At 49.1% G+C, this 22128-nt stretch overlaps 1 protein-coding gene across 1 annotated transcript in view; it reads left to right on the top strand.

Annotated features, from left to right (window-relative positions):
* Nucleotides 1–18034, top strand: part of LOC132835217 (actin-like protein 6B) — a 79615-nt gene extending 61581 nt beyond the window's left edge. The window contains exons 13-15 of the mRNA XM_060854580.1: nucleotides 8153–8248; nucleotides 16567–16653; nucleotides 17875–18034. Coding sequence (XP_060710563.1) covers nucleotides 8153–8248; nucleotides 16567–16653; nucleotides 17875–17955 — 264 coding nt within the window. The 3' untranslated portion in view covers nucleotides 17956–18034. The remainder of the gene's footprint in view (nucleotides 1–8152; nucleotides 8249–16566; nucleotides 16654–17874) is intronic.
* Nucleotides 18035–22128: the final 4094 nt, after the last annotated feature.

The following is a 22128-nucleotide window of genomic DNA, read 5'->3' as shown; positions in this document are numbered from 1 at the left end:
TCGACCACATTGCTGTGGGTCTGGAGTCACCGTAGGCCAGACCAGGTAAAGATGACAGTTTCCTTCCCTAAAGTAGGACATGAGTGAACCAGATGGGCTTTTCCAACAATCCACAACAGATTTATGGGCATCATTTGAACTCTTAATTCCAGATTTTTAAAAACATTGAATTCGAATTCCATCATGTAGGATTTGAACGTGAGTCCTCAGAACATTACCTGGGTCTCTGGATTATCAGTTTAGTGACAATACCACCGGGCTGTCGCCTCCACTTTAATTTTGAAACCTCTCGGGTCTCAGGAAAACCCAACTGGAACGGGGGGTGTCTCACCTCAGAGACTGTAGCACACCAGTCAGGCCGACACCCCTAGTGACAGTCCTGAAGAAATATTGGACTGTCCTGCACCAAGACAGCGAGATCAATCCCAACCATGTCTCACCACCTCAGGACGCGTTAAGGCCTTGACCTATCGGGAGGTAATGGCCTAGTGGTATTATCACTGGACTGTTAGCCCAGAGAACTGGGTAATGTTCTTGGGGACCCAGGTTCAAATCCGACCATGGCAGGTGGTGGAATTTGAATTCGATAAATATCTGGAATTAAGGATCTAATAGCTACCATAAATCCATTACCAATTGTCGGAAAACCCCATCTGGCTCACCAGTGCCCTTTAGGGAAGGAGGTCTGCCATTGGACAGAAGGCTAAGAGGGGATTTGATAGAGACATACAAGAGGTTGAGATAGGGTAGACTGAAAGCCTTTTTCCTAAGATGGTGACATCAGCTTGTACAAGGGGACATAGCTACAAATTGAGGGGTGATAGATTTAAGACAGATGTCAGAGGCAGGTTCTTTACTCAGTGAGTGATAAGGGCATGGCATGTCCTATAGTTAACTCAGCCACATTAGGGGCATTTAAACAATCCTTGGATAAGCACATGGATGATAATGGGATAGTGCAGGGGGGTGGGCTTCGAATAGTTCACAGGTTGGCGCAACATTGAGGGCCGAAGGGCCTGTTCTGCGCGGTATTGTTCTATCCTCACCTGGTCTGGCCTACGTGTGACTCCAGACCCGCAGCAAAGTGGTTGACTCTGAACTGCCCTCTGGGCAATTAGGGACGGGCAGTGAACGCCGTCTCGCCAGCGACACCCTCATCCTGTTACAGAATAAAGAAACATATTCCACGAAACAGGACAGCCCCCTCCTTTACATTAGGAGTAGCCGGGGCCAACGCCCAACTCCTTCAAACAAAAACCAAACCGCAGCCAAGAAAGTGACCTAGCCGGTTATCCAATATGACCGTGCTGTCCAGTCTCCTGAAGATGGACAGACTCTTCCCTGGTGACCTGTTTTGGTATATAGAAAATTCCAGCGTAGTACAGGCCCTTCGGCCCTCGATGTTGCGCCTAGCTGTGAAACCAATCTGAAGCCCATCTAACCTACATTGTTCCATTTTCACCCATACGTTTATCCAGTGACCATTTAACTGCCCTTAAAGACGACGAGTCTACTGCTGTTGCAAGCAGGCAATAGTGAGGACTGCAGAGGCTGGAGGGCAGAGACGAGAATGGGGCACTGGAAAAGCGCAGCAGGTCAGGCAGCATCCGAGGAGCAGGAGAATCGACATTTCGGGCAAAAGCCCTTCATCAGGAATGAGGCTGTGAGCTGAGGGGTTGGAAAGATAAATGGGGGGAGGGGTGGGGCTGGGGGGGAAGGTAGCTGACAGTGTGATAATTCGATGAAGGTGCGGGTAATGGTGATAGGTCAGAGTGGAGGGTGGAACGGGTAGGTGGGAAGGAAGGTGGACAGGTAGGACTAGTCAAGAGTGCGGTGCTGAGCTGAAAGGTTGGATCTGGGATAATTGGGGTTGGGGGTGGGGGTGTGGGAAATGACGAAACTGGTGAAAGCTTTAGATCTTTCATTAAGAACAGGGAAGGCGGTAGAAGAGGGGGAAGTGTGGCCTGGTTAGACAAGGACGGTATAACAGTTGTTGAAAGAACCTTTGCTGAGGACTCGTCCACTGAGATAGTGTGGGCTGGGGTTAGAAACAGGAGAGGTCACACTGCTGGGAGATTTTTACAGGCCTCCACAAAGTTTCAGGGATGATTTAGCAAAACGATTCTGGGCAGGAGTGAAAGGAACAGGGTGGTCATTATGGGTGACTTTAACTTCCCCAACATTGACTGGAAATGCTATAACTCTAGTACGTCGGATAGTTCAGTTTTTGTCCAATGTGTGCAGGAGGGTTTCCTGACACAGTATGTCGAAGGGCCGACAAGAGGGGAGGCCACATTGGGTCTGGTGCTTGGTAATGAACCAGGCCAGGTGTTTGATTCAGTTGTAGGTGAGCACTTTGGAGAGAGTGACCATAATTCAGTTACGTTTAGTTTAATGATGGAAAGGGATAAGTACATGCTACAGGGCAAGAGTTACAGATGGGGGAAGGGTAATTAGGCAAGTCTTAGGATGCATAGAATGGGGTAGCCAAATGCAGGGGATGGGGACAATCGAAATGTGGAGCTGGTTTAAGGAACAGATATTGTGTGTCCTTAATAGGTCAGGCAGAGAGGAAGTGATAAGGTAAGGGAACCGTGGTTTATTACAGAAATTGCATCTCTTGTTAAGCAGAAGAAGGAGGCTTATGTGACGATGAGACAGGAAGGTTCAGATGAGGTGATGGAGAATTACAGATCAGCACGGAAGGATTTAAAGAGAGAGTTAAGAAGAGCAAAGAGAGGACACGAGCAGTCTTTAGCAAATAGAATAAAGGAGAACCCTAAAGCTTTTTATAGGTATGCGAGGAATAAAAGGATGACTAGGGTAGGAATAGGGCCAGAAAATGCGTTGCTGGAAAAGCGCAGCAGGTCAGGCAGCATCCAAGAAGCAGGAGAGTCGACGTTTCGGGCATGAGCCCTTCTTCAGGAATGAGGAGGGTGTGTCCAGCAGGCTAAGATAAAAGGTAGGGAGGAGGAAGTTGGGGGAGGGGTGTTGGAAATGCGATAGGTGGAAGGAGGTCAAGGTGAGGGTGATAGGCCGGAGTGGGGGTGGGGGCCGAGATCTTAGCCTGCTGGACACACCCTCCTCATTCCTGAAGAAGGGCTCATGCCCGAAACGTCGATTCTCCTTCTCCTTGGATGCTGCCTGACCTGCTGCGCTTTTCCAGCAACACATTTTCAGCTCTGATCTCCAGCATCTGCAGACCTCACTTTCTCCTCCTAGGAATAGGGCCAGTCAAAGACAGAAGTGGGAAGTTGCGTGTGGACCCTGTGGAGATCAGTTTTCACTCAGGAAAAGGAGAATATTGTAGAGGAGAAGAATGAGGTACGAGATATTAGACTAGAAAGGATCGAATTAGTTGCGAAGAGGTGTTATCGATTCTAGAAGGAGTGAAAGTAGACAAGGCCCCTGGGCTGGATGGGATTTATCCGAGGATTCTCTGGGAAGCTAGGGAGGAGGGGTTGGAGCCTTTGGCTTTGATCTTTGAGTCATCATTGTCTACAGATCTAGTGCCAGAAGACTGGAGGATTACAAATGTTGTGCCTTTGTTCAAGAAGGGCAGTAGAGATGACCCAGGTAATGATAGACCAGCGAGTATTACATCTGTTGTAGGAAACGATTATGCGAGATAGGATTTATAATCATCTAGCAAGCAACAATTTGATTTCAGATAGTGAACGTGGATTCATCACGGGCAGGTCATGTCTCATAAACATCATTGAGTTTTTTGAGAAGGTGACCAAGCATGTAGATGAGGGTAGGGCAGTTGACGTGGTGTACATGGACTTCAGTAAAGCCTTTGATAAGGTTCCACATGGTAAGCTGTTGGAGAAAATGCAGAGGCATGGGATTGAGGGTGACTTAGCAGTTTGGACTGGAAACTAGCTTTCTGAAAGAAGGCAGCGAGTGGTGGTGATGGAAAATATTCAGCCTGGAGTCTGGTTACTAGTGATGTGCCACAAAGATCTGTTTTGGGACCACTGCTGTTTGTCATCTTGATAAATTACTTAGACGCAGGCGTAGGTGGATGGGTTAGTAAGTTTGCAGATGACACTAACGTCGGTAGAGTAATGGACAGTTTGGAAGAGTGTTACAGGTTGCAGGGGGAGTTGGATAAACTGCAGAATTGGGCTGAGAGGTGGCAAATGGAGTTCAATGCAGCTAAATGTGAGGTAGTTCATTTTGGGAAGAATAACAGGAAAGCAGAGTACTGGGTCAATGGAAAAATTCTTGGTAGTGTGGACATGCAGAGGGATCTTGGAGTCCATGTACATAGATCCCTGAAAGTTGCCACCCAGGTTGATAGTGCTGTTAAGAAGGCATACGGTGTGTTAGGTTTCATTGGTAGAGGGATTGAGTTCCGGAGCTGTAATGTCATGCTGCAGCTGTACAAAACTTGGAATATTATGTACAGTTCTGGTCACCCCATTACTGCAAGAATGTGGAGACATTGGAAAAGATGCAGAGGAGATTTACCAGGACGTTGCCTGGTCTGGAGGAAAGGTCTTATGAGGAAAGGCTGAGAGACTTGGGTCTGTTCTCATTGGCAAGAAGAAGGCTAAGAGGGGATTTGATAGAGACATACACGATGATCAGAGGATTAGATAGGGTAGACAGTGAAAGTCTTTTTCCTAGGATGATGATGTCAGCTTGTACGAGAGGGCATAACTACAAATTGAGGGGTGATAGATTTAAGACAGATGTCAGAAGCAGGTTCTTTACTCAGAGAGTGGTAAGGATGTGGAATGCCCTACCTGCTGACATAGTTGACTCAGCCACATTAGGGAGATTTAAACAATCTTTAGATAAGCACATGGATGATGATGGGATAGTGTAGGAGGATGGGCTTAGATTAGTTGTCACAACATCGAGGGCCGGAGGGCCTGTTCTGTGCTGTATTGATGCCCTGGGGTTGGAAAGTCCCGATGGGAAAGGTGAGGAATTCTCGTCGGGTGGTTAGGGTCTGGCGCTGGAGGGGGCCGAGGACCTGCATGTCTTTGGCGGAGTGGGAGGGAGAGTCGACGTGTTCAGCCACGGGGCAGTTGGGTTGGTTGGTGCGGGTGTCCCGGAGATGTTCCCTGAAGCGCTCTGCAAGTAGGCGTCCAGTCTCCCCAGTGTAGAGGAGACCGCATCGGGAGCAACAGACACAGTAAATGACATTGGTGGATGTGCAGGCGAAACTCTGATGGATGTGGAAGGCTCCTTTGGGGCCTTGGAAGGAGGTGAGGGAGGGGGGAGGGTGTGGGCTCAGGTTTTGGAATTCCTGCGGTGGCAGGGGAAGGTGCCGGGACGGGAGAGTGGGCTGGTTTGGGGGCGTCATCCTGATGAGGGACCTGACCTACTGTTGCAGGTAGGCTGTCCCACGCCACTACTACATTTACAAACAAAAATCCAAGGAACAAGGGCTTGGGATTCCCACTAAATACAGCTGTTCACCACAACTGCAACCCCCTTCACCAGCCCTGTACCAAACCATCCCAATCCCTTCAATAAAATCATCACAAACGAGAGCAGGAAGAAGGTATTTGTGCTATCCAACCTGCCCTGCTGTTCTGCGAAGACCTGCCTATTCTCATTAACTCCCTTCCCAGAACCTACTCCACTCATTGGTCCAGGTTCCTCTGAGGTAAACCATTCCAACAAATCACATGATGCTACGTGAACGACATCATTGAATTGGTCAGGGTGCAGAAACAAATTACAAGGATGTTACTTAGACCTAGTTTTACCTTGCAAAGAAATATTCAAGTCATTTTGCTTTGGCGTGATCTCACACAGAAATGCAGCTTTTCGAGAGAAATCTTCTTTCATTAATTCACATTGCTGACTGTTCTTAAAATTTATTTACAAGGATGTTACTGGGGTTGGAGGGCGGTTTGAGCTATAAGGAGAGGCTGAATAAGTTGGGGCTGTTTTCCCTGAAGCTGAGGGGGGTCCCCTTATAGAGGTTTATAAAATTATGAGGCCATGAACAGGATAAATAGACAAAGTCTTTTCCCTGGCGTGGGGGAGTCCAGAACTAGAGGGCATAGGTTTAGGGTGAGAGGGGAAAGATATAACAGAGACCTAAGGGGCAACTTTTTCACACAGAGGGTGGTACGTGTATGGAATGAGCTGCCACAGGAAGTGGTGGAGGCTGGTACAATTACAACATTTAAAAGGCATCTGGATGGGTATATGAATAGGAAGGGTTTGGAGGGATATGGGCCGGGTGCTGGCAGTTGGGACCAGATTGGGTTGGGATCTCTGGTCGGCATGGACGGATTCCATACTGTACATCGCTATGACTCTAGGAAGTGGTAGATGCAGGTACAGTTACAATATTTAGAGGATATTTGGACAGGTACACGAATAGAAAAGGTTTATAGTGAAATGAGCCAAATGGAAGTAATTCATTTTTGAGGAAACTGGTGGGAATGGAGGATGAGTCGGACCGACAGTCTGTTTCAGCGTTGTACAACTCTATGACTCAGTAAGATTAGATTACTTACAGTGTGGAAACAGGCCCTTCGGCCCAACAAGTCCACACCGACCTGCAACCCACCCATACATTTACCCCTTACCCAACACTATGGGCAATTTAGCGCGGCCAATTCACCTGACCCGCACATCTTTTGGACTGTGGGAGGAAACCGGAGGAAACCCACGCAGACACAGGGAGAACGTGCAAACTCCACACAGTCAGTCGCCTGAGGCGGGAATTGAACCCGGGTCTCAGGTGCTGTGAGGCAGCAGTGCTAACCACTGTGCCACCGTGCCGCCCACAGTAAAGTGTGCCTCCACGTCTCCTTAAATGGATAGCCCCTTAGAGTGAAGCTGTACCTGTCAGTTCCGGATCCCCTGACATAGGGAATCATCGAGGGGAAAATGAGGACCCGCAGATGCTGGAGATCAGAGTCGAGTGTGTGGTGCTGGAAAAGCACAGCAGGTCAGGCAGCATCCAAGGAGCAGGAAAATCGACGTTTCGGGCATAAGCCCTGCATCAGGAATGGGGAAACATCCACCCTGTCAATCACCTCATGTTTTAATAAGATCGTCTCTCGTTTTCCTAAACTCTTAATGTGTACAGGCCCAACCCACGCGACCTGACCCTTCCTTAATGCACACTTCTCCAAGTGAGAATTAATTCTGTCCTTGACAATAGTCTCTTATAGTTTTACCCACAGACTAACTGACCTGCAGTTAGCAAATTGGTTCTGCTCCGTATTCTTTTTAGAGCAAGTAGGTTCATAGCTCCTTGAAAGGGGAGTCGCAGGTAGATAGGATAGTGAAGGCGGCGTTTGGTATGCTTTCCTTTATTGGTCAGAGTACTGAGTACAGGAGTTGGGAAGTCATGTTGCGGCTGTACAGGACATTGGTTAGGCCACTGTTGGAATATTGCATGCAATTCTGGTCTCCTTCCTATCGGAAAGATGTGAAACTTGAAAGGGTTCAGAAAAGATTTACAAAGATATTGCCAGGGTTTGGAGGTTTGAGCCAAAGGGAGAGACTGAACAGGCTGGGGCTGTTTTCCCTGGAGCGTTGGAGGCTGAGGGGTGACCTTATAGAGGTTTATAAAATCATGAGGGGCATGGATAGGGTAAATAGACAAGGTCTTTTCCCTTTGGTGGGGGAGTCCAGAACTAGAGGGCATAGGTTTAGGGTGAGAGAGGGGAAAGATATAAAAGGGACCTAAGGGGCAACTTTTTCACACAGTGGGTGGTACGGGTATGGAATGAGCTGCCAGAGGAAGTGGTGGAGGCTGGTACAATTACAGCATTTAAAAGGCATTTGGATGGGTATATGAATAGGAAGGGTTTGGAGGGATATGGGCTGGGTGCTGGCAGGTGGGACTAGATTGGGTTGGGGTATCTGGTCGGCATGGACAAGTTGGGCCGAAGGGTCTGTTACCGTGCTGTACATCTCTATGACTCTAAGTAGAAAATTAGCTGCATTCCCCCTGTCTTCTTGCACCGCTCGCACGTGCCCAGAAGAATTCAGGAAAACTGTCAGGGCTCCTGCAATCCTTGGCCTCATTTCCCTCAGTAGGAAAGCACGGTGTTTAATCCATAACCAGTGAATTATTTAGCCCTTCACGACAGGGAAAAGGGATCAGGAGAGATCGTGTGGAGCTGGTTACCTTGGTAACCCTTTTGCTGTTGCCTCCCGGCAGGGCCTGTACGGCAGTGTGATTGTCACCGGGGGCAACACCTTGCTTCAAGGCTTCACCGATCGGCTGAACCGGGAGCTCTCACAGAAAACACCGCCTGTAAGTAGTCCTGATATGGAGATTTAATTCGCTTTGTTGAAGGATTTCCACCCTTGTCACATTAAATGGCAGTGGTTTATCTGAGGGTGAGGGACAGAGTGGGGTTCAGTGGAAACTGGGCACTACTCACAGAGGGGGGGGAAGATGAGTGTGAGACTACAACTTGACATAAAATGGCAGCCGTTCTCGATGTACATAAAATGGCAGCCGCGCTCGAATGTACCGATGCATCGTCCGGTCTCCTTTCGTTTCTCTCATGAGAAAGATTTTTATTCCTGACAAAATTCTAAAATTACAAAAGAAATAACAATCAGAGAGTAGAACAACAATAACAAGAAACCATCTACTATTCCACAAAACGAATAAGAAAAACTACCCATACTACAATTCAATAAATAATTAAACAAATTAAATTAAAATGCAGCGCAACTCCACCAAAGCGCCCCATCATCAGGAGCATCAGTTAGCAAACCCATGTTTATTAAGGATTCTTCCACACAGAGCACTCGTCCCATCAGACCCAGGTCTCATGGCTATACAGAGGCCCTAGTCAATATTAGATTAGATTACTTAGAGTGTGGAAACAGGCCCTTCGGCCCAACAAGTCCACACCGACCCGCCGAAGCGCAACCCACCCATACCCGTACATTTATCCCTTACCTAACACTACGGGCAATTTAGCATGGCCAATTCACCTGACCCGCACATCTTTGGACTGTGGGAGGAAACCGGAGCACCCGGAGGAAACCCACGCAGACACGGGGAGAACGTGCAAACTCCACACAGTCAGTCGCCTGGGAATTGAACCCGGGTCTCAGGCACTGTGAGGCAGCAGCGCTAACCACTGTGCCACTGTGCCGCCCACACGGCCGACAAGTCTGCTTCTATATACTTCAGAAAGGGCCGCCACATCTAATAAAACAAAGTTCCCATTTTCTGGTGCGCCATACTCGTGAGGAAGTCCTGGGGGACATGTTCCATAACTCGCCCACGCCATTCCGATGGGCCTGGAGGACGTTCTGAGATCCAGCTCATCGGACTGTGCTTCCTCGCGCAATGAGTAGGAGTGTTGAACAGCTCCTTTCCACGCTCATCGAACGAAGGCAGATTGGGCCAGCCCAGGGATCGACCTTGACTTCGGTCCCCTCCATGCGACACTTGCTATAGCGCCCCACTACTTGCAAAGCTCGTGGCACAACCGCCAACAATGGGTAAGCGCGCCAATACCTATTTTGCACTTGGGGCACATTGGAGGGGCTCCCTTTTGAAGTTTCGCCAACCGCTCTGGGGCCAACTAGACCCAGGGAAGAACTTTCAGCTTGTAGCCTGTTACAAACTGAGATCTTTCTCCCAAACCTCTGATGAGATCTCCATTCCCAATCCTTGCACCCAGACCCCGCAGAGCTGTTCAATATCTTTCGAGGTGCTACCTTCCAGGACAAGACAGTACCTGTCGTCTGAAGCACTCTCCTCTCTACATCAGACTTGTAAGGAACAGCCAACAGTATGGTCTTCTTCTGGATAAAGTCCCTGATCTGAAAATAATGAGAGGTCCCTACTGGTCAATTCATATTTACGGCTCAGCTGATCAAAGGGGCTTCCTGACCTCTCCCTCCAATAAGTCTCCCAGACAAGAGACTCCCCTGGATGCCCATAACCTAAAACCAGAATCCATCAACCCTGGCCGAAATCCTGGCATTCCTGCTATGGGGTGAAAAAGGAGGATTTCTATAAACTGCCCTCACTTTGTTGTTTTGACCATGTTAGTGACAATCGGGTTCTGACAATAATCCGTGATCGTCCTCATCTTATCCATTTATGGGTGGCACAGTGGTTAGCACTGCTGCCTCACAGCACCAGAGTCCTGGGTTCGATTCCCACCTGACTGTGTGGTGTTTGCACATTCTCCCCGTGTCTGCGTGGGTTTCCTCCGGGTGCTCCGGTTTCCTCCCACAATCCAAAGATGTGCAGGTTAGGGTGAATTGGCCGTGCTAAATTGCCCACAGTGTTAGTCAGGGGTAATTATAAGGTAGGGGAATGGGTTTGGGTGGGTTACTCTTTGGAGGGGTGGTGTGGACTTGTTGGGCCGAAGGGCCTGTTTCCACACTGTAGAGAATCTAATCATAACAAATTAATAAGGGGACATCTTGGGCCTCAATATTCAGCCATATTGACCTTGGATCCTGACCAGCCCAGTCATTCACAAAGGATAATAGGGAGCTTATCTGATATCTCTTAAAATCTGGAAACCACGGACCCCCCCAAATCCCTGGGGAAGCTGCAACTTGCCAAGTTTAATGAGAGGCCACCAGTGATGCCAAATAAAAGAATCGAGCCAACCATAAAGTCTCAGCAACGTTTGTCTGGGCAACATCAGAGGGAGCATGGGGTATCATAAGAACATTCATTTTAATAAAAGCAACTCAACCCAATCAAGATGTTGGAAGAAACGCCCAATGCTGAAGGTCCTGCCTTATCTTCTCAAGCAAGTGCAGAAAATTAGCCTTGTATCATTGGTCAAAGGCGGGAGTAATGAAAATGCCTGGGTACAGAAGGCCACCTGGAAGGGAATCGGATTCCATCTTCGAGATCGGGCACGCCCTCCGACTTCATAAAATTAATCTTGTGCCCGGAGTAAATTGCACTAAACGAGGTCCAGACCTTGTCGGGTTTGATACCATCTGCGTAAAGGGTGAGTTTAAGATTTGTGCACTTTGTGTCTCTCACTGCGTCTCACACTTGCGCGCACACCAAAAGAAACAAAAAAGAAAAGAAAAAAAGAAAAAAATAACAGAAAAAAAAACAGGATTGTTGGCCTTAAAAAAAGGGTGAGCTTATATGGCACATCCCCCTCCTCCCCCGATCCCACCTCTCGGCCGAGGATATTGGGGCCCCTCTGGATAGCCTCCACCAGCAGCTTAATCACCAACAGAAACAACAGCAATGAGAGGGGACAATCCTCGTTGGCTGCCTCTACCGATACTGAAATTGTCAGACCGTGTGCCATTAGTAAGGACCGCTGCCATAGAATGGTTATACAGCATTTTCACCCATCTGGCAAAGACCCCCACTGACACCAAACCGGCCCCAGAACATTGAAAAAAAGACACGGCCACTCCACCCGGTCAAACGCCTTCTCCGCCCAAGCCCAGACTGACCCCTGCTGGCACACCCGGACCATCTTCAGCTCTCTTCTGATATGATTAGAGGATCCACGGCCCTTAATAAAAACCTGTCTGGTCCTCCTTTACAATAGAGGGCAGCACCTTCTCCAACCTCAGCGCTAGTGTCTTCGACAGAACTTTAAAATCCGAGTTTAGCAGCGAGGTGGGCACAGTCCTCCAGGTCTTTCCCTTTCTTGAGAAAGAGTGAAATATCAGCTTTTGTCAAAGAGGGGGGGCGGGAGGCAGTCCTGGCTGTACGAATAATTGCGCACGTCCAGCATTAGCCCGGCCAACGTATTAATAAATTCCTTATAAAACTCACTCGGAAAGCCATCTGGGCCAGGTGCCTTGCCACCCTGGAGCTGCCTTACTGCCTCCTGTATCTCTTAGATTGTCAAGGGAGCATTCAAAGGGGACGCCTGTTTTAGAGTCACACTTGAAAGGTCCAGGTGCTTAAAGAAGGCCTCCATCTTTGCCAACCTGCCCTCACAGCCCTCTGAGTAAAATTTCCCAAACGCCGCTTTGATCTTTTTGGAATCACAAGTGAGTGTACCAGTACCCTCTCTAACAGATTCGGAGAGGTGCTCTTCTTCCTAACCAGATAAGCCAGGCGTTTACCTGGCCTATCACCACACTCAAATAGCCTTTATTTCATAAAAGAGACCTCTCTCTTCCCTGAGTAAGCACGGAGTTCAGGTCAGCCTGAAGTGGTAGGATCTGCTGTAACTTAATCACAGATGGCCTGTCAAACTACAATGTCTCGGCTGCCTTTAGCTAGGCCTCAAGTACACGCTGCTGCTCTCCCCTCTGCCATCTCTGACTCACTGGATAAGAGATAATTATAGCCCTTGTGTAGGCTTTGATAGTGTCCCAGAGCACCGACGGGTGACTGGCCGTCCCTGAATTGATAGCTCAAGAACGTTCACGCGAAAAGTAGTCGATAAACGTGCTGTCCTTCAAGAGAAAAGGGTCCAATGGCGTGAACCTACCCCACCTGCCTCTGGCCTCCACCTCCAAATGCACTGCCGCGTGATCAGGAATGGCTGTGTTCCCAATTTTACAGGACAACTCCAAATCCGGGAAAAAAAACCCCGACGGAGCAAGAAACCATTCAGCTTGTGTGGCACCTGTGTGGGTTGGAGAAAAAGGTAAAATGGCTACCCACTGGGTGAAGGCGTCGCCATACACCCACCAATCCCAACTCTCCACGTAAGTCCACCAGTTGTTTAGATTGGAGAGAGGTTCCCAGGGGACCCCTTGGGCATTCTGTCCACCGTGGGATCCATGAGACGATTAAAGTCTCCCCCTATAATCGTATAGTGCACTCCAAGGACCACCAACCTGGAAAGCACATCTGTTAAAAAGGTAAGGGGGTGTGCTGGGGGGCAGTAAACATTCAGAATCCTATATTCCTCACCATGTATTAAAGCTCTGCTCCTCTCAAACTGGCCTTGTTCATCCTCCGTTTGATCTAACAACTGAAATGGGAGATTCTTCGGAATGAGTATAGCCACTCCCCTGCTTTTAGTGTTAAAAAGAACCCCACCCCACCTCCGCTGCAACTTTAGATGTTCCTTGTCATCAAGATGGGTTTCTTACAACATAACAACGTCGATCCTCTCCTTTCTAAGACTCAAAAGTACTTTCTTTCTCTCAATCGGTGAGTGACTCCCATTAATATTCCAGGTGCACCATTTAAGCGAGCAACTAGTCATAGCCATCTGAAACAGCCCGTGATTCTCTGAGAGAAGGAACTGTACTCACAATGCACTGAGTGGGAACAATTAAACACTCATAGAGTCTAAAAAATGCAATTACAGAAGCTACCAAAACAAAAACTTCCAAAAACCACACCGACAATAAACCAATACAATAAACTGATAACAGGAGACCTTCCCCCTTGCCCGTAGGGGGCACTCACGGTACTCACAAACACCTCCATGGCTCCTCCTAGCTGATGCCATGCCCCAAACCAAGGCAAAACAACAAGAATACATAAATCTTTCAAACAAAGAAATTAGGTGATCATCCCTTTAATATTTTTCAGTTCCACCCAAATAACTTCCCTGGATGTATTTCCAGGAATATCCTCCCAAAGCACAGATAATGCTATCCCTTATCAAAAACACCACTCCCCCTCCTCTCTTGCCTCCCTTTCTATCCTTCCTGTAGCATTTGTATCCTGGAACATTAAGCTGCCAGTCCTGCCCATCCCTGAGCCATGTTTCTGTAATTGCTATGATATCCCAGTCCCATGTTCCTAACCATGCCCTGAGTCCATCTTCCTTCCCTGTTAGGCCCCTTGCATTGAAATAAATGCAGTTTAATTTATTAGTCCTACCTTGTTCTCTGCTTTGTCCCTGCCTGCCCTGACTGTTTGAGGGGGAGAGAATGGGAGTGGGGGAATAGAGGGAGAGAGAACAGGAATAGAGAGAGGGAGTAGGAATGAAAGAAAGGAGGGCCAGAATGAGAAAGGAAAATAGAGGGAAAAGTGAATGGGAATGGGAGAGTAGAGAGAGAGAATGGGCATGGGGAAATATTAGAGGAGCGATTGAAAATATTAAAAATGAAAGGGTGAGGCGACAGTGGGAATGGGAAATGGGAGTGAGAAGTGGGAATAGAGGGTGAGAGAGTGGGAATGGAAGAGGGAATGTGGAGAAATAGAGAGAGTGGGAATGGGAGAATAGAGGGAGAGAAAATGGGAATCAGGCATAGTGGATTGGCCTTGCTGTATTGTCCTGCCATGTCCTGGCATGTGCAGGCTAAAGCAATTAGCCATGGTAAATAGTGTGGGGGGGGCTGGAGCGAGATGGGCAGCTGTACAGTGTCTGTGCAGACTCAATACACAGAGTGGCCACTCCGCACTGTCGGGATTCAAGGAACTTCTATGAGATGGAGTGAGTGAGTGTGTGAAAGAGAGACAGGGAGAGTGAGTGTGTGAAAGAGAGTTGGAGAGAGTGAGTGTGTAAATGGAGATGGAGAGAGTGTGTGTGTGAATGGAAATGGAGAGAGTGAGTGTGTGAATGCAGACGGAGAGAGTGAGTGTGTGAAAGGGAGACGGAGTGAGTGTGTGAATGGAGATGGAGAGACTGAGTGTGAAAGGGAGATGGAGAGGGTGAGTGTGTGAAAGGGAGACGGAGAGAGTGAGTGTGTGAATGGAGATGGAGAGACTGAGTGTGAAAGGGAGATGTAGAGAGTGAGTGTGTGAAAGGGAAATGGAGAGTGAGTGTGTGAAAGGGAGACGGAGGGAGTGAATGTGGGAAAGGGAGATGGAGAGAGTGAGTGTGTGAATGGAGATGGACAGAGTGAGTGTGTGAACGGAGATGGAGAGACTGAGTGTGAAAGGGAGATGGAGAGAGTGAGTGTGTGAATGGAGATGGAGAGAGTGAGTGTGCGAAAGGGAGATAGAGAGAGTGAGATAGAGAGAGTGAGTGTGCAAAAGGGAGACAGAGAGAGTGAGTGTGTGAAAGGGAGATGGAGAGGGTGAGATAGAGAGAGTGAGTGTGCAAAAGGGAGACAGAGAGAGTGAGTGTGTGAAAGGGAGATGGAGAGGGTGAGATAGAGAGAGTGAGTGTGTGAATGAAGATGGAGAGGGTGAGTGTGCAAAAGGGAGACAGAGAGAGTGAGTGTGTGAAAGGGAGATGGAGAGGGTGAGATAGAGAGAGTGAGTGTGTGAATGAAGATGGAGAGGGTGAGTGTGCAAAAGGGAGACAGAGAGAGTGAGTGTGTGAAAGGGAGATGGAGAGGGTGAGTGTGTGAAAGGGAGATGGAGAGAGTGAGTGTGTGAATGAAGATGGAGAGAGTGAGTGTGTGAAAGGGAGATGGAGAGGGTGAGTGTGTGAAAGGGAGATGGAGAGAGTGAGTGTGTGAAAGGGAGATGGAGAGGGTGAGTGTGTGAAAGGGAGATGGAGAGAGTGAGTGTGTGAATGGAGGTGGAGAAAGTGAGTGTGTGAAAGGGAGATGGAGAGAGTGAGTGTGTGAAAGGGAGATGGAGAGGGTGAGTGTGTGAAAGGGAGATGGAGAGAGTGAGTGTGTGAATGAAGATGGAGAGAGTGAGTGTGTGAAAGGGAGACGGAGAGAGTGAGTGTGTGAATGAAGATGGAGAGGGTGAGTGTGTGAAAGGGAGATGGAGAGAGTGAGTGTGTGAATGAAGATGGAGAGGGTGAGTGTGTGAAAGGGAGATGGAGAGGGTGAGTGTGTGAAAGGGAGATGGAGAGAGTGAGTGTGTGAAAGGGAGATGGAGAGGGTGAGTGTGTGAAAGGGAGATGGAGAGAGTGAGTGTGTGAATGGAGGTGGAGAAAGTGAGTGTGTGAAAGGGAGATGGAGAGAGTGAGTGTGTGAAAGGGAGATGGAGAGGGTGAGTGTGTGAAAGGGAGATGGAGAGGGTGAGTGTGTGAAAGGGAGATGGAGAGAGTGAGTGTGTGAAAGGGAGATGGAGAGAGTGAGTGTGTGAAAGGGAGATGGAGAGGGTGAGTGTGTGAAAGGGAGATGGAGAGAGTGAGTGTGTGAATGGAGGTGGAGAAAGTGAGTGTGTGAAAGGGAGATGGAGAGAGTGAGTGTGTGAAAGGGAGATGGAGAGGGTGAGTGTGTGAAAGGGAGATGGAGAGAGTGAGTGTGTGAATGAAGATGGAGAGAGTGAGTGTGTGAAAGGGAGACGGAGAGAGTGAGTGTGTGAATGAAGATGGAGAGGGTGAGTGTGTGAAAGGGAGATGGAGAGAGTGAGTGTGTGAATGAAGATGGAGAGGGTGAGTGTGTGAAAGGGAGATGGAGAGAGTGAGTGTGTGAATGAAGATGGAGAGGGTGAGTGTGTGAAAGGGAGATGGAGAGAGTGAGTGTGTGAATGAAGATGGAGAGAGTGAGTGTGTGAATGGAGATGGAGAAGGTGAGTGTGTGAAAGGGAGATGGAGAGAGTGAGTATGTGAAAGGGAGACGGAGAGAGTGAGTGTGTGAATGAAGATGGAGAGGGTGAGTGTGTGAAAGGGAGATGGAGAGAGTGAGTGTGTGAATGGAGGTGGAGAAAGTGAGTGTGTGAAAGGGAGACGGAGAGAGTGAGTGTGTGTGAATGGAGATGGAGACAATGTGTGTGCAAATGGGGCACAAATTTAATCATTATTTCTCTATCCTTCCTTTTATCATTCCCTTTGTCCCAATCAGAGCATGCGGCTGAAGCTGATAGCCAATAACAGCACAGTGGAGCGGCGATTCAGCCCCTGGATTGGCGGCTCGATCCTTGCGTCCCTGGTGAGTCTGTCTGTTACCGGGTAGATTGTAAGTATTGTCCAGCAATGAACATTTGCCGCCCCCCTCCACCCCCAGCTGCAGGGTCCTATGCCAAGTGTTGTGAAACACAGTAATCAGTAACTGATTAAAAGGTCTGGGTATTCGATTGTCAGCATTTCCATTTCTCCCAGGGCCCTTCTCTCATATGTGTCATGGATTTCCTGTAAGGGGGGCAATATTTACATCAAGCACCAGGCAAAATGAAAGTACTGTGAGATTGAGGAATTCGGGCTATCGAAGGGATTGAGGAACATGGGGGGAACAGAGGGATTGAGGGATATGCAGAAACGTAGGAATGGAGGGATATGGGAAATTGAGGGATATGGAGGTACAGAGAGATGGAGGGATATGAGGGGACAGAGAGATTGAGGAATATTGTGGGATTGCAGGATTTTAGGGGAACAGAGGGATTGAGGAATATGAAGGGACAGGGATAGAGGGATATGTGGGGACAGAGGGATAGGAGGACAGAGGGTTGGAGGGCTATTGGGAGATTGAAGGATATGGGGAGGAGACAGAGGGACTGAAGGATATGCAGGGGCAGAGGGATATGGGGAATAGAGGGATCGAGGGATATGAGGGGACTGAGGGATATGGAGTGATTGAGGGATATGGTGGGAGAAGGAATTGAGGGATATGGGGGATTGAGAGATGGGAGTCAGAGGGACAGAGGGATATCAGGGGATTGAGGGATATGGGGGACAGAGGGATGGAGGGATATGGTGGGACAGAGAGATTGAGAGATATGGGGGGATTGAGAGATGGGGACAGAGGGCAGAGGGATATAGGGGTATTGAGGGATATGGGGGACAAAGGGATGGAGGGATATGAGGTGATTGAGAGATGGGGAGACAGGGATGGGGGTTAAGGGGGACAGAGGGATGGAGGGATACGTGGGGACAGAGGGATGGAGAGATTGAGGGGTATGGGGAGACAGAGGGATATGGGATGGAAAGCAAGTGAGGGATACGCATTGACGGAGGATTTGAGGGATGTGGGGAGATGGGGGTGGGCGGGGCAGATTGAGGGATGTGGGGAGACATTTGATTTGGGAGAATGGGGACACAGGATCCAGGGTTGTGGGGAAGGTGAGGTCAAGATGTCAGTAAGGGAGATGCTGGTTGGGAATATCGGCCTGTTCTTGTTGCTAAGCACCGTGACGCTGAGTTTTTCTTTGCACAGGGCACTTTCCAGCAGATGTGGATCTCAAAACAGGAATACGAGGAAGGGGGCAAACAGTGCGTGGAGAGGAAGTGCCCCTGAGCACCGAGTAGGAAGGACCCCCATACATTAGCTGCCCATATGTCTGTCTGAAAGCCAAGCTCTTGCCTGCGCTCCCTTTCCCAACAGGCCCAGTTGGGGCCTAAGCTTTCCCTCTGACTTGTCTTGCCCCTCGGGCCTAGCCCTCTATCTGGGTTTGGGCTTGGCACTCCCTGTCCGGTGTAATGGAGAGAGAGTGTCCACAAGATGACCGCTGAGGCTGAGCCAAGTCCCAGTGGAGGTCCCCACACGAAGGCCTGACCATTCCCCAGACGCGAGAGGCCTCCTAGGCCGGGAGACTCCTTGAACTTCTCTGCCTCATCAGCTCGGGGTAAATCGACTGGTGGCTGCAACAGGAGAAGCAGTCACATTCTTCGGGCTGGGGTTGGCGCGAGGAGAGAAGTTGGGAGGGTGTGAGGGTCACATTTCTGGCCTAGTGGTCAGAGACCTGAACCGGAGGCAAGGGGGAGTGGTCAGGGACCAAGGCAACAGCGGAATTGAAATTTAATCAACAAATGCGTCAGGAATAAGAATGGTGACCATTCAACCATCGGGTTTTCTTAACAAAACATGATTTACCGCACTGTAAAGGCAAGCCAGAGTGGGATTGCCCACTTAAATATCTTCAAATATCCTGTTTATGTTTCTCTTTCACCATCTCCCTCAACCTTAATCCCCTATCGCAACCCCTTCAACCAGTAAAGAACATACAGTTGGGCATCCAGAGGTGAGGCTTTCAATTTAAGGCTTCGGGCCTACATCCGTTGTGAGCTCTGTTTCACAGGATTAGGACTAGGAAGTGGGAGCAGGGAGCCACAGTTTAACTAAATTCTGACACCCTGTGATCCTCAGGTACCTAGGCCGTGATTGTCTGCTGCTAACTCACTCGCTCGATACTGGGGAGGGGGGGGGAGGTGGGGAGAGGGAGAGGGGGATTGGCGGTGGATGCTCATTTAGGCCTTTAGGCCCCTCAAGGGCTCTTCCACAGTTCAGTACAACCGTTGCGCACGGAGGGAATCATCCCAGCTTCCCCATCCCAAGCTTATCGACCGTGAGAGGCCTCGCAGTCTGATTCTCCTGTCCCATCCAATTGAGCACTCAGATCACTCCCTCGCCTTACTTCCCCTTCAGGGAGAATCTGAGACCAGAGGGGCGTCATCTCAGAGTAAAGTGTCACCCGGTTAGGGCAGAGATGAGGAGGAATTTCTTCACGCGGAAAAGAGTAAATGTGTGGAATTTGGAACCGTGGAGACTGGGCCATTGAGGATATTTAAGGTTGAGATCGATTTTTAGTCTGTAAAGGACAAAGGGTTGTGAAGTAAAGGCAGAAAAATGGAATTGAGGATTGTCAGATCTCATTGAATGGCGGAGCAGATTTGACGGGCTGAATGGCCTATATCTTATCTCGAGACGACCTAGGGGGCAGGGGGCAGCCCATGTTGACCAGGAAACAATTGGGACTGACACCAGGGTGCAGTCTGGGATCTTCCTGACCTACCTGGCCTCAGTATCGCACAGGTCAAACCGTTTCCTGTACAGCCAAGGGGAACAGGAAGTGACATTGGGCCACCTCAGGATGACAGCCTTGGTGGAAATGGGTCAGCTCTGGATCTCGCGAGTTGGGATTGTTGGCAACAGGCAAATGTCAACGGGTTACTGGACCAGAGCTTGGGTACCAAGGTTGGGATATCGGACTTTCGTGGGCGGGCGTTTTTGCGTTTTGTTCACGGGATGAGGGCGTCACTGGCTAGGCCGCATTTCTCAGGAGAAAGTGAAGACCCGCAGATGCTGGAGATCAGAGTCGAGAGTGTGGTGCTGGAAAAGCGCAGCAGGTCAGGCAGCATCCGAGGAGCGGGAGAGTCAACGTTTCGGGCATAAGCCCTTCATTATAGAGTCATAGAGATATCCAGCCCGGAAACAAACCCTTTGGTCCAACCTGTCCATGCCAACCAGATATCCCAACCCAATCTAGTCCCACCTGCCAGCACCCAGCCCATATCCCTCCAAACCCTTCCTATTCATATACCCATCCAAATGCCTCTTAAATGTTGCAATTGTACCAGCCTCCACCACATCCTCTGGCAGCTCATTCCATACACATACCACCCTCTGTGTGACAAAGTTGCCCCTTAGGACTCTTTTATATCTTTAAGGAATCAGGCAGCATTTCTTGCCCATCTCTAATTGCCCCAGAGGGCAGTTAAGAGGCAACCACATTGCTGTGGGTCTGGAGTCACATGTAGGCCGCATTGGGGGTAAGGATGGCAGTTTCCTTCTCTCAGCGACATCACGAGTTTTTCCAACAGTGGATTCACAGTCATCATTGGACTCATAATTCCAGATTTATTCCGGACCGTTATTGGTCAGAGTATTGAGTACAGGAGTTGGGAGGTCAAGTTGAGGCTGTACAAGACATTGGTTAGGCTACTTTTGGAATGCTGCGTGCAATTTTGGTCACTCTGCCATGGGAAAGATGTGTAATTTGGAAAGGTTCAGAAAAGATTTACAAGGATGTTGCCAGGGTTGGAGGGTTTGAGCTACAGGGAGAGGCTGAACAGGCTGGGGCTGTTTTCTCTGGAGCGTCGGAGGCTGAGGGGTGACCTTCTAGAGGTTTATAAAATCATGAGGGGCATGGATAGGGTAAAAGGGTCTTCCTGATGAACAACTTATGCCTGAAGTGTTGATTCTCCTGCTCCTCGGATGCTGCCTGACCTGCTGTGCTTTTCCAGCACCACACTCTTCGAATCTGATCTCCAGCATCTGCAGTCCTCACTTTCTCCCAAGGGTGGGGAATCAAAAACTAGTAGGCACAGGTTAAAGGTAAGAGGGGAAAGATTTAAAAGGGACCTAAGGGACAACCATTTCATGCAGAGGGTGGTATGTGTATGGAATGAGCTGCCAGAGGAAGTGGTGGAGGCTGGTACAATTACAGCATTTAAAAGGCATCTGGATAGGAAGGGTTCGGAGGGATACGGACCAAACGCTGGGAATGGGACTAGATTAAGTTAGGAATAATTTAGGGCAGCACGGTGGCTCAGTGGTTCGCACTGCTGCCTCACAGCACCAGGGTCCCCGGTTTGATTCCAGCCTCGGGTGACATTCTCCCTGTTGTCTGTGTGGGTTTCCTCCGGGTGCTCTGTTTCCTCCCACAGTCCAAAGATGTGCGGGTCAGGTGAATTAGCCATGCTAAATTGCTCATAATGTTGGGTGCATTAGTCAGAGGGAAATGGGTCGGGGTGGCTTACTCTTCAGAGGGTCGGTGTGGACTGGTTGGGCTGAAGGGCCTGTTTCAACACTGTCGGGAATCTAATCTAATATCTGGTTGACATGGACGAGTTGGGTCAAAGGGTCTGTCTCTATGCTGTACACTCCTGTGACTATATTTCATTGAATGGGGCTTTTCCTTGACAATGAATTAACTATAATCTTAATTCCCGATTTTTAAAAAATTGAATTCAAATTCCTCCACCCATGATGGGATTCGAACCTGGATCTCCAGATTTGGGTCACTGGATTGGTAGTCCAGCGATTACCACTAGGCCATTGCTTCCCATTACTACAGAGTTCAAGGGTCACTTTCAGGTCAGACATGCACCTGAGGGATCAGACAGGTCATTCTATCTGGGCGCAGGGTTGGCGATCAGGCACAGGCCTCAGGATTGGGGGCAGGGTGGGGGAGGGACATGCATGGGGGCCAGTTGGGCAGAGGGTTTGGAGCTCTGGGGTTCAGGAAACAGGGAGCACATGCTTCTGGGGACTCGAGCAAGTGGTTCTAGGCTGGTTTTTGGCATAGGGCTTGAAATCCCTAGTTTCAGTGGGGCGCAGGGTTTGGGAGGAGTGATACAGTGATATATAATGGGTACCGAGCATCACCCTCAGCCAGTAGAAAACTCCATCTTACCTCGAACCAAATAAGTCCCTGGATATATCTGAGATCCTGCAGGTCAACACTGGGGAATTGTAACCCTATTTGTACCCTCAAATTATGAAGATAAATTATTATGCGTTGAGGGTATCTCAGTGGATAGAGAGAGACATGTTTCTAGAGCTTTCCAACTTGAGCCCATCAGGATCCAGATACAAGAATACCAAATTTCCAAACAATTTCTACTGCTCGGGGGGGATTGGGGGTCAAGGGGTGCGATTGGTTTGCAAGTCAACTCTGATTGGCACTAG

This window comes from Hemiscyllium ocellatum, chromosome 44 (genome assembly GCF_020745735.1).
Source record: "Hemiscyllium ocellatum isolate sHemOce1 chromosome 44, sHemOce1.pat.X.cur, whole genome shotgun sequence".
NCBI classification, from domain to species: domain Eukaryota; kingdom Metazoa; phylum Chordata; class Chondrichthyes; order Orectolobiformes; family Hemiscylliidae; genus Hemiscyllium; species Hemiscyllium ocellatum.
This window is presented reverse-complemented; position numbering and strand designations above follow the sequence as displayed.